At 33.9% G+C, this 13,040-nt stretch overlaps 1 protein-coding gene across 2 annotated transcripts; it reads right to left on the bottom strand.

Moving 5' to 3' along the window:
* Positions 1-439: 439 nt before the first annotated feature.
* On the bottom strand, positions 440-4,662 carry LOC130943767 (endo-1,4-beta-xylanase 1-like). 2 transcript variants are annotated; one of them, XM_057871782.1, is made up of 7 exons: positions 4,458-4,662; positions 3,555-3,922; positions 3,291-3,456; positions 2,747-3,099; positions 2,460-2,637; positions 1,820-2,359; positions 440-1,618 (listed from the first exon to the last, which is right to left on the bottom strand). In XM_057871782.1, the coding sequence occupies exons 2-7, from the start codon at positions 3,917-3,919 to the stop codon at positions 500-502; spliced, it is 2,721 nt and encodes a 906-aa protein (XP_057727765.1). In that variant the 5' UTR covers positions 3,920-3,922; positions 4,458-4,662; the 3' UTR covers positions 440-499. The 2 variants fall into 2 exon arrangements, with proteins under 2 accessions (XP_057727765.1, XP_057727764.1); XM_057871781.1 differs by lacking the exon at positions 4,458-4,662 and adding an exon at positions 4,193-4,238.
* Between the last annotated feature and the right edge of the window lie 8,378 nt (positions 4,663-13,040).

The following is a 13,040-nucleotide window of genomic DNA, read 5'->3' as shown; positions in this document are numbered from 1 at the left end:
AAAATTTTAAATAATTTTTTAGGGTCCAAATAATTTTGTTAATAAAAGTTCATCTTTCAGAAGTAAAAATGATAGTTTACTTAAATTTTTTTTTTTTAAAAAAAAATTAAAAGGTAAAAAATTAAATCGCTAAATCAAGGTATTAGATTTTACGCTTGATAAAAATGACAAAATCAATAAAAATTAAACCAATATTTTTTTGCTAATCTTCTCATTTAAAAACTCTTTTTCTCTGTTATTTATAATAGATATATATATGATTTCTTTCTTTTCTTTTTTTTTTTGTTGTCTTATCTCTCATATATAATGAATTAATATACAAATTAATATTTATCAAAATACTAATTTAATATAACTAGGATGTACCCTGTGTATTGCATTGCACGGGATGATCAAAAAATTTGTATATATATCATTGAGAGTAGTGAGTTCTTTGGTAATAAAATTATATTTTATTTAAAAGAAATGAATGGAATTCACAAATAAAAGCAGCACACTACTAGTCAAAGGATACCTCTACCTCCAAAGGAGAGTCACCTTTATCAACAACAAATGTCTTTGAAACAATCTTAGATAAGGTTACAACTTCAACATTGTATGTTCCACTGAAGCCTCTGAAGCTGAATAGTCCTTGATCATCAACACAGCCATGGCTATGAGACAACCACTCTTGTTTAAGACAAAGTAACCTTTTTCCAGCTTCATTAACATCACCTTCTGCATTCACCAAGTGTGAATTCTCCCTGCTCATAAACAATTCCCAGAATCCCCACAGCATTATGCCATCTACTGAAGGGTGTGCCATGGCTTCCCTCATCATAACTTCCAAATCATCAGCTCTAACATACTCATTTCTTGAAGAAACATCAAGCTCAGTGAACCATATTGGTAAACCAAGAGTCCCTAATTTATCAAGTGCAGAACAAACAATAGGCCCCACAGGACTATCTATGTGTCCTTGAATTCCAATTCCACCAACTGGTGCACCTTGATGTTGCAAATCAAGAATCTGTTGAATGTATTTCTCTGGTGTTGATCTTGTGTCGTTTCCATCTTCAATGTGATAATCGTTCACAAAGAGAGTAGCAGATGGGTCTAATTGGTGTGCTGTCTTGAACATGTTTGCTCTTATGTCTCTACCAAGCCTGTCTTGATAAAATGAACCATGCAGCATTTCATTGTTAACATCATAGTGCCTGAACTTCCCCTTGTACCGATTCAAGAGGCTGCTTAACCGATTTTGGACCGCTTTCATCAAATCGTCTTTGTTCAGTGATTTGATCCACTGCTGAACTGTGCCTTCTACTTCCCAGAAGATGCAGTGGCCGCGGGTTTCTATCTTGTTCTTGAGGCATAAGTCTAACATTTCATCAGCATCTTTGTAGTTGATATTCCCCTGTTGTGGTTCTGTCCAATACCACTTCAACTCATTCCCAAACACAGCCCAGTTAAAATGCTTCACAAAGAAGTCAACAAAGTCTTCATTGTCAATGTTTGTTCTGTTGATGCATGTTCCAATTGGAAAATCGTTCTGTATTTGCCTCACTTTAACCAAAGTTCCTAGACCACTTATGTCCTCCAGCCCAGAGAATTTCAAGATTACATCGCGCTTTCGAACCTGGAGAGCAACAAATGAGAAACAGAAAAAAGGATTCTTACAATGCAAATCATGACATAACAAATAAAGATAAGGCATTACATCCTACCGAGTTCAATTCAAGTGCAAGAGATAAGAGATATTTAGAACTTTCCAATTCAATTCTAATGAAGATAGGTATGTTAGAATAATACAGAATAAGCATGGAATCTGGAATGTTACCTTGTCTGTCTGCCTCCTTAAATATCTAAACCTTGCTTGTCTATCAACAGGGAAGATTTGAAGTCCAGCAATCATCAAATCAACACCAGAAGCAGGACCTTGAATATAAACCATAACCTTTGATGGTTGCTTCTCAATTCTAAATGATCCACCAATTTCATGCCATCTGTCATCAGCAACCTCAACCTGTCCTCCATTCACCCACTGATCGTCAACACTAAGGGCAACATTCACATTCTGAGGACCAACTGATCCTGTTGAACCAATCCTCACCCAAGCAGACACTTGGTATGTTAAGAACAGCTTCAATTTCTCAGTGATCATCTGAGCAGGCCCCATCCATGTTTGGGTGCGGTTCGTTACAAGGACATAGCGGCTGCTCAACGATTCGTGAGGTCCAAGAGAGTCTCTTGCCATTGGTGGAAGCACACGTGGCGAACCGGTTCCAACACTCAGAGTACAATTACCAAGGGGAAACCATCCATTGGTGCCATTAGCCAGATTACTATTCTCAATTATATTAATCCCAAAAGGAGCATCCTGCAAACACAAGGCCACTCTTTAAGTTCTTGAAACATATATACACAATCGTCCATAATGCTAATATAAATAAATGTGTTTGACTGGAAATATTTTGAACCTCAAAATCTGGTGGCGTTGATGGAGGTGTCTTGGGAGCATGTTTTATAACAATAGTATTGACAAGAATGTCAATGCCTGCTGGGGGACCTTCTAAATAAACAACCACTTTTGATGGGGAATTATTTATAAGGAACTTTCCCTGCAATTGAACCCAATCTTGATTTGTTGCCTGCACACTTTTGGTAAAACATGATCTTTGTTCAGCAATTGAAATAAATTTTGAGGTAGTTTTAAGATCAAGTAATCTTGTTTTCTGAAAGTACACAATCATAAAATGCTACTAACTTGGCAATTCCTATATACTGCTCTCGAGAATCCGGATTCTGAACCCATAAAGTTGCGCGGACATCAGAAGAAGTCACATTGCCTCCAAATATCCGAACCAAAGCAGAGAGTTCATAGGCGAGCTTGCGCTGCACCCGTCCGGTAATGTCCTGCTGAATTCCATTCCAGCTTTGGGTGCGTTCTGTTGCAGCTGCAAAGAATTTTCCAACCTTGGGAAGGACTTTTCCATTTCCCAGTGAGTCGTGTATTGCGATCTTGCAGCCTCTTCCAGACCAGTTATTCTGGCCATCATCAAATTGTGGGTTTATTATGATGTTATCATCTTCAGTTGACAAAGTTCCTGTTGTTTTTGCCTTTATTATAAAACAAAGGAGGACAATTCATCACAAGTTAGTGAGTTTAAAAGAGATTACTTGCAATGGAAGATGTGGTAACTATTTCATTTCAGTATGTATGTGCTTCAAGTTTGTTAAATATCTTAGAATTTTCACTAAGATTTATAATTTTTGCAAAGATGTAACAGTATTCAGAAATGGAAAATTACATGATCCTCAATATCACTTGAACTAGAGCAGGTAATCTCTACTGATTGTATAAGAAGGTCAACTCCAGGAGCAGGTCCTTCCAAATAAAATGTAACTCGATCAGGCATAGTTGACAATGAAAATGTCCCTTTCAGATTTTCCCAGCTACCATTTGTACAAGAAGTTCTGTAGGAAAATAATGGTCAATCTTGTAATCATTTTGGTAAATGTATCTGATAGAACAAGAAAGAGAATACAATGAGATTATAAAAATTATTATGTACCTCCCAAGGAACAGGTAGCTTGCATCAGAACCATGATACTCTAGTTTCAGGGTAGCTAGAACATCAGCAGATCCCTCAGAAAGTGCAGCTACTCCAACATTGGCCGAAACAGCATAAGCGGAAGCGACAGAGATTTTTCCGGTGATATCTTGCTCAAGACCTTGCCACCATTCCTTTCTGTTTGTGATAACAGCATGTTTAGCACCTAATGTCATTGTCACTCCTCCTTGAGGACCTGGTTCAGTTGAAGCAACATAGCCGTCGCAGCCATTCGGATGCCAAAAGCTTAGCCCTTCAGAGAAGTCATGATTTTGTATGATATTAGTAGGCTTGGTCATACTTGGAACAGAGTGTTTTCCCTCCATGATCTGCCAAAGAAAACAATATCAGAAAATAGTTAGGAACATGCATACTTTTCAGAGGTTTTATGTGAAACAATAATCATATCTTATGTTTAGAATCTCAATCTCTACACCAACTATTTCCATGATCATCTAATTTTTGTAGAAGAAAATTAATACAAAACACTTGAATGTTTTGTCCTTTAGATGAGTAAAACATCACCAGCATTAAAATAATGTCTCATGTACCATATGCTACTTATACTATAATATAATATGTCATCTACCATATACTACCATCTTAAATTCTTAATTGCTGCAATGGTCCCTATTAACATGCAAGCATCTACCGCAGTTATTACAACTTATGTGCTAGCAATTAAATAATAAGAAAAGAGAAATGGTATGCGGCTAATATATATATTTTCTTGTATTTAAGCTAACACTAGACAATTGCTATTTTTTTGTTTTTTTCTGCTAAAAGTCTTGACCTCCTAGCATTTCTTATAAGAAAAGAGAAATTCAACAGAACAAGCAAAAATCTTCTTTAAAGTCTCCATACCTGTAAGCCAATTCAACAATTATAATCAGCAAATCTTTCAGAACAATTTGAAGGCTGTGCTGTTCTTGTGAAGCAGTAGGCCTACAGTCTCTCAATATATGTACTCATTGGCTCACCAAATTTGAGTGTGAAAGCTACGGAAAATTGTGGGGCCAACAAACTAAACCAATAGAAAAAATGAAAGTTCAAAAACGTGGGGAATCCAATTCCAAACTAGTCTAAAAAAATGTGTGAAAGCTGTTAGCGTCTTCTTCCCAGTTGTGCTTTGTTTATTGTCTAAACCACATGATCATCTGAATTTCACAACTGAATATTATTATTATTATTATCAAGACCCTTTCAAATAATAATACCAACAATGGAGAAAAGGTGGAGTAGGAATTGATGTCTTTGTGAATTTTGTTTTGCTTTTAGTTCCCATTTGCTTTGTCTTGCAGATAAGCTATGCTTGAATTGGACTGGAAGCCTAAGGTTCGTAGGGTTGAGAAAGAATATAATAGTTTTGTTCCTTAATTTTATAATAATAACATTACCTTTAATTCCATGTATGTGTATGAGACTTGGATTACAAGGTTTTTCATAGTTAGGTGGATATTGCTTTTTGATCCATAAATATCGTATATTTATTATGAGTTTATGGGTAATGATGACTAATTGGATCAACTTAGCTGAAATTACATTCATGTTACAACACGCGATTATATACTTATTAGGAGGGTGAAACAAAAAAGAGAAGAGATCAAGGGTGGCATGATTAAGGAGAGGAGGACAACAACAACTAATAATGTTGCTAGTTAAGGAACATAATAAAATAATAATTAATTAAATAGAAAAATAAAAGGATATGAGGGAGTGAGTGCAGAAAATAGAAGTGGGTGTCAATTAATGTTACCACATATATATTCCATAATACTTGTCTGTCTCTGATCTAAAACAAAGGCTCCGGTGGGTATTATTAATGGAGTGCAGTTAAAGACATGAACGTAAGGAGAATGAAAAATACGAGACTCCATGGTTTGATTATTATTAAGGAGAGATCCACACAAATTCTGTTGATTCTTTCCGTTGCCGACACTCAAAAGTCAAAACTGAACTCAACTCAACTCCTACCCTCACTTGGATTTCGTTCTCTCTTTCCACTTCTTGACTTTTTAAGTTTTACCTTTATTTCTGTCCGTTGACTTTCGGCCTTAAATGGATGGACTGAGCCGAATTAAGCCTAATCTTCTTCCGTGGAGTCGCAACTCATTGGGCCTTCACTATTGTCTGTTATTATTACTTGGGCCTGTATGTAGGTTATTTTGTTTAAAAAAAAATATTTCACATTCACATAAGATCATGAGCCGAGAAATGAGATATAACAAACTAAAAAATATAACCAACTTGGGTTGGTAAGTGTTTAGCTTACTCATCCGCTTAAACAAGTGTTAAGGGTTTGAATCTCGCCTTGTGCATGCAGCAATTCATTAGCCGCGGCAGACCCTTAAATAGAGTTCAGATCCGCGACGGATTAGTTCTTGACTTGTCGGGTTGGGGGATACTGTGGACAACAAAAAGAAAAAAAAAACAAAAACAAAATAAAAATATTAATATTAGTTAGGAAAATGAAATTTCTTATAGCAAAAATAAAAATACTAAAAAATTTTTTTGAAAAGATACCATTTCTATTTTTTTTTTAAACAAAAAATATTTTTCATATAATAAATAATAAAAAATACTTTTATATTGTTGTTCTCAAACATAATTAATAGATCAAAAGATCTTTTTATATGAGATATCTAAATATAAAATTACTTTTACTTTTGTAAAAGATCTTTTAATAAAAGATAACTTGAAAAAATTTTCTTTGTTTTTTAAAACAAGCTTACCCAAACAAGTCTTTAATACTCTTATTTTTTATCTCAAAAATTCTTTTGACTTGAGCATAGAGACTCATACAAATATCTTTTTCGTCAGTAAACTATTTTTTTTAATTAACAAACGGGGCAAAGCCCAGAGATTACAAGTTAAAATTACACAGGGTAATAAGACTCCTTTAGCATCATCATCAATGATTTCACAAAGTTTCTGAATAGGGTTATCAACAAAATGAAAATCCTCACTTAAGCTAAGACTCCTCCTAGCAAGAAAATCTGTTGCACAATTTTTTTTCTTTGTAATTATGCACAAAAGATAGCCTCCAATTTCACTGCTTGAGTTGACTGATTCTTCTTACTAAAGTATTTGGATGTACTGAGATATTCTGTTTATTTAGGAGAGTATATATAATTTTGGAGTCTACTTCAAGCTCAATTCTTTTAAGTTCCAGGTCCTATGCAATCTCCAAACACTTAACCACTCCCCACAGCTCTGCTTTAAATGTTGTACAGTCCCAACGTTAAACATATATTCCGCTATCCAGTGCCCCTGGTCATATCTTATTAATTTACTATACCCTACAATGCCAAGGTTACTCACAGAAGTTCTATTCGAATTGATTTTTATCCACCCTGAAAGAGGAGGTCTCCATTTTATGTGGCATTCAACTCTTCTTCTAAGATTCTACAGCAGGGTATACTTTTTAAAGGCCTCATAGATGCTTTGGACAAATGAAATTATTGATCGGAGTCCATAGCATAGATTGGTCTTTTATATGGAGCAGAGAAAATTTTTCTTTTCCTCCAGTTTCACATTTTCCGGCAAGTTAATATGAAATACGATAATTATGTTTCCTCTTTTGAGGTGCCAATTTTCGAAGTCAGGTTCCATTTAATCCATAGATCAAAGGAAGTTCTAAGGAAAACTATAAGTTTTGGGGATACACCATACGTACCCAGATTTTAGTCGCCGATGTGCAATATCTTAACACGTGGAGGAGCGTTTTGTTGCTGTCTGTCATAGAGGTAGCAGTTCGGATAGCTTCCAAACAGCTTTGCTCTTCAACTTGCAGTCAATAGTCTCTTGTGAAGGATCATTCACATAAAGAATTTTATGCACTATGGACCTTTCCATTGCTAGATAATTTTCTATGCCATATATTCCTATCCTTCCTCTTTTGTAATCATAAAGTAAGCACTTGCCACAATAAAGTTAACATTGCTTGTTCCTTTTCAAAAGGGTTTGTCTTCACCCATTTTATCATTGGGTGGCAACAAAGCTCTTATTTTATTTATAGAGTCATTAGGAAGGAATTGCCTCAAAAGGTTCATATTCTACTCACCATTTTGAAGGACAAAGTCGCTAACTTTATCATCCATCATATCTTCTTCGAGCTCAGTTGTAATCTTTAAAATAAGCTTGTCTTCACCCTTAACCCACCATTCACTCCAAAAATTTGTTTTGCGACCATCACCAATATTATAGCCAATATGTTCTCTTATACTTTTCCATACTTTAACTAGTTGTTTCTAGAAGAGAGAATTCGAGAGGTGAGAGATAATATTAGATATTAAGTCTTGTCCTCTACCATACTTAGCGTATACCATATTGACCCACAAAGAATTTGGCTCTGTCAAAGTTTTTCACAAAGTTTTCATAAGGAAAGCTTTATTAATAAGATTGAGCTTACAAATCCCTAAGCTCCCCTGAACTTTTGGTTTGCACATTCTTTCCTAGCTAACAGCGTGCAGTTTTCTATTGTTATTCTTCTTTCTCCACATAAAATTTTGTTGGAGTTTCTCCTAGTGTGAGCCATATCAAAGTTGAGGCAAGGATTGATGACTAATTAGACTAAAGTGATTCTCTCTACCATAGACAAGCATCTTACTTTCCATCTCTTAAGCTTCTCTTTAAATCTCTCTATAATCATCTTGAAACTGTTCTTTATTTTTTTCGAGTTCGAGATCATAGCCCTCAAATAGCGTCCTAAACAATGGACTTCCTTGAAGTGCACACACTATTTATTGCACTTCTCTCTGCTGTTGTAAAAGCTTTAGAGTAGAGTATAGATGTTTTAGCCACATTTATCTGTAATCCCGATGCTTTACTAAACACGCTGAGAGTGCTTAAAAGCATTTTCATTTGCTGCCATAAAGCTTCGGCAAAAAGCAATAAGTCATCCCTTCTAGCTCGCATTGGTTTCCAAGCCCCTTTGATAGTTCTATCTTCACTCATGTGAGATAGTTTTTCCATAGCAATGACAAAAAGATACGGAAACAAAGGGTCACATTGTCTAATGTTGTAGATAAGGATAAATGCATATGTTATACACCTGTTCTAAAGGACCTTGTAAGAGACAGATGTAACACAGTTCATTATAATCTCCACGATCTTCTTACTTACACCCATTTCTTCTAAAAGACATCTTAGTAAAAATCCAACTTAATCTATCATATGCTTTTTTTAAATCAATTTTGATGGTTGTGAATTTCTTTTTTCCTTTCATATTTCTCATATCATGTATCATTTCCTTTGTGATGATTATGTTATCATGTATAATACGACCAAGAGAAAAGTTTAACTACAAGGAGAAATTTTATCATTCGGAAGGGATTTTAGCTTTTACACCAGAATCTTTATAAGGATTTTATATACCACATTGCACAAAGATATTTGTCGAAATTGATTTATAAATTCTGGTTGATTATTCTTAGGTATCAGTGTCAAGAGAGTCTAATTTACACTTGCAATTTCACTTAGGTTATTCCATATAAAAATGATAAAGTGCGCAAAGGAGTGCCCCAAAGTCTACCACTTTTTCTTAAAAAATAAGGCTGAAAAATCGTCTTCACCTGAAGCTTTTATAGAGCCTATAGGGGAAGTTTTAATGACATCAAAGCCAGGAGCACTTAATATATACTAGTGTTAACATGTTCTTTTATTATGGAAAATTTACAATTGGTATTTAAGGGCGCCCTATTCACATCATTTTTTTATACAGGTCCTTATAGAAGTTTCAGGTAAATTCCATCAACTCTTTACTATTTTCACACCAGCTGCCATCTTGCCTTCTCAACTTGATAATTCTATTTCTTCTTCTTATAATAATGATTTTTGTATGATAGTATCTCGTATTTTTATTCCTCCTCTACAATTCACTGTTGTGGGATTTTTGTAACCAAAAACTTTTTTCACGGTTCAAGATAGTCTTCAATTCATGTTTCAACTCTTTCTCCAAATCCTGGAGAAACATATTATTGCTATAGGATACCGCATTTTAAATTTCCTAAAGGCAGTTGAGGATTCTTATTTTCTTCTTCATTACATGCCCAAACCCCTCAATGTTTCAAGTTTTAAGGTTGCCTCTAAGTGATTCTAGTGCTCTCATAATTGATAATCATTTCTCTAACAGTGTTGTATGAAATCTGCAAAATCTGGGTGAGTTAGCCACATCACTTCAAAACGAAATAGATTTTCATCTCTATCAAATCACTTTGGTTTAAGATCTACTTAAAAGGGGTGGTGGTCAGAATTCACTCTTGGAAAAACATTCACAATCACATCTAAAAAGATAAGTCTCCATGATGAATTTGCTAAGGCACGGTCTAGTCTCTTAAAGGTCTTTCCTTTGCCTTCTCTAATATCATCAATCCAGGTAAACTTGGAGCCTATAAATCCCAGATCAATTAAACAATACTCCTCAATCTATCCTCAAAACTAGTTACAAGTTGTGCTATCAATAGGCGCTCCTCCTTTTTTCTCTATCTCTTCTATGATATCATTGAAGTCACCAATTAACATCCATTCCTTCCTTACATCTCTAACTATATCTTTCAAAGCTTCCCATAAGATGTGCCTCTATTGGGGATGAGGGTTGGCATATATTGCTGTCAAGTACCACACTCTTTTTTTTAAGTCTTTAACTTCTAGGTGAACAAACTGTTGGTGAGAAATATCAACCCTCAATCTCAGGCCATCACTATTCCATAATACCCATATTCCACCCACAAAGCCAATCGCCATTTTCAGAATATTATGCATGAATCCCATATCTTTGATAACTCTATTGGCAGTATCTCTACTACATTTGGTTTCAACTAACACAGTAATGTCGAGCCTATGCTAACTAACAATCTCTTTGAGTGTGTGAATTGTAAACTTATTCGCACACTTTTTGATATTCCAGGAAAGAATATTCATATAGATAGGAGATTAAAACAAAATAAAAAATAGCAAAATACAACACATTTAAAGCTCATCAAAATATCTAACCAAGAGAGGGGCAAGTCCCATCACTGGACTGCATCTCATCCCCTATCTCGTTGTGGTTTTCCAGAATCATGGCTTCATTGCCTCTATTTTCTTTTTCAAATTTGTCTATAAGCTCTATCAAAACCTTTGATTCCAATGATTCAAAACCTGGGGGGCTAAATTAGGCGGTTTGTCCAAATTTATTTCGTCCAGGACTGATTCCACCACCTGTAACATCTGTGAAGGGGTATCATTTTTCATTGCAGTCTAATTCTCTTTGAAATGATGAGATTGGGGATAAATTTGCATGTTCTAGTTCAGAGTGTTATCGATATTGGAAGGGTTTGGGTGTGCGATGGTTATGAAAAGGTGAGATTGTTTGTTACTTCTGTTGCTATTGTGGGTCAAGCTTGGGTTAGGCTATTGTTGCTGGTTGCTTGTAAAAATTTTGCTTCCTTCTTGGACTTTAGTGGTGACAAACCTAGATGGGTTAAGGCTAGGTTTGGCACATTTTTTTTATTAATGGGCTGGTTTTGGCTTTTTCAATAATTTGAATGGAAATTAACCTCATCATTTTATAGCGCAGCAAACCTAGAGAAAAATGTTGTTGTCTCCACAATCCTATGCTCTTTCCCTTTTTTGGACGCCCCACTACTTGTATCTTTGCCAGTTTTATTATTTTTTTTGTCACGTGTTGTACGTTGTACAAGTATCCAAGGTCCATAATTTTTCTATGTTTCCACAATTATTCCTTTACCATTCTCCTTCTCCAGCACGTTTTTTTCACCGTTAGCAGCATTTTTCTCCCTTAATGGCTCTTCCGTTCTCTCATTTTTCATCATACTTCCTTGGTTCACTACAGCTTTCTTCAATTGTGGACAATCATTCTTCTCATGCCCAACTTTACCACGAACAAAGTATACTTGATGTATCCTTTCAAATTTCATAGTATGAAGTACCCCATTAATGAGGTATTTAGATACAAGTGGTTTCTACAAGTCCACTTCAATGCAAATCCTTACGAATTTACCATTGGAGATTTGAAATGTATTTGTGTCAACCTTTAGGGTTCTCTCAACAATGTTACCAATTTTTTCAATATCATACTATTGTAGTATTCAATTGTAAGGCCTGGTAGTCTGATCCAAGATGCAATGGTTTCTATCTGAGTGTTGTAAGGATTGAAATCAGGTTTTCATAGCTGAACGGCTAGGTAATGATCCAAAATCTTTCAGAAAACTTCCATAAATGTGAAATTGAGATATTTAAAATTATGAAACGAATAAAGAAGAAATCATTTCCTATGTCTATCACATTAATGCTTTTCATTTTAGCTCACATTACCTCCAATCTCCTTTTTAAAGCAAGCAGACAGATCTTTCTGCCTAATAGTTTAACTATTAAAGAGTCCTACCAATCTTTTTTTAGCTTAGCTTTGACATCATCTCTGATGACCAAATTGAAAAGCCTTCAACAATTTTTTTTACGAAGACTTCATGCACTTCCTCTTCCTGATCATCCTCGCTATTCTTTTTTTTAAATTTAGTGGCCTTTGCATGTTGGCTCTCATTCTCCTTTGACTTTTCTATCTTTACCATTTGAGCAAATGACTTTTTTTATATATGATACTAAATAATCATTTAAAAGTTCATTTTTCATACAATTACGAAAGTCAATTCTTTATAAAATTCATAACAGAAAAATTTTTGCCAATTGATATAGTTGTAACAAGTTAAAGTGAATCTAACTTTAAAAGAAAAAATAATAATAAAAAAATAATATTAGAGACAAGAGAAAAAAAAAGATCTTTTTAGATTTAAATTTAGATTACTAATTTTGTTTTTTATTTTTAATATTATATATTTAATTGTTTTTTATTAAATAATTAATATAATATTTTTATAACATGGTGCATGCTGTCATAATAGAGCCAATCTTTTCTTTTATTTTTATATGGTTGTGGAGTGTAGACTAAGAAAAAAAATTTAAATGGGGTCAAATTTGTTATTTCAATAGGGGCAAATAAATTTTTTTTCTATACGCTACATGAAAATTTATGAAAATTGAGTGGGGCCCACACCTTTAAATTTAAATCCGTCCATAGTTTGGGTCGTAGTTGTGGTGACTAAAATGAATGTTTTTTTCATAAAATATTATTTTTAAAGTGATTGAAATTAAGTTTAAACCTCTCGATTTTTATAATTTTATGAAAATTTTAATTAGATTTTTATATTTTTTTAATAAAAATTTTTATATTATATTAAATTTTATAATTAAATTTTTTTCATGACAAAAATTGTAAGAATTCTATCATATTAATAGAATATTTTATTAAATAAAATGAATATATCTATTACTCGATTGAATATTCTATTTTGTTTAATATAATATTTTGTTAATTTTAATATTTTGTTATGATATAAGAATCCAATTGAAAAAAAAATATAGAGACCTAATTAAAAATTTAGCAAAACT

The sequence above is a fragment of the Arachis stenosperma genome, chromosome 8, assembly GCF_014773155.1.
Source record: "Arachis stenosperma cultivar V10309 chromosome 8, arast.V10309.gnm1.PFL2, whole genome shotgun sequence".
Taxonomy (NCBI): Eukaryota; Viridiplantae; Streptophyta; class Magnoliopsida; order Fabales; family Fabaceae; genus Arachis; species Arachis stenosperma.
Note: the sequence above shows the minus strand (reverse complement) of the source record. Positions and strands in the feature narration are given on the sequence as shown.

Bases quoted from the DNA above. Each gene is read 5' to 3' on its own strand.
- LOC130943767 (XM_057871781.1), bottom strand. The intron at 3,457-3,554 runs GTACATAATAAT...ATTTTCCTACAG, and splicing joins AGCTACCTGTTCCTTGGGAG to AACTTCTTGTACAAATGGTA. The intron at 3,100-3,290 runs GTAATTTTCCAT...TTTATAATAAAG, and splicing joins CAAGTGATATTGAGGATCAT to GCAAAAACAACAGGAACTTT.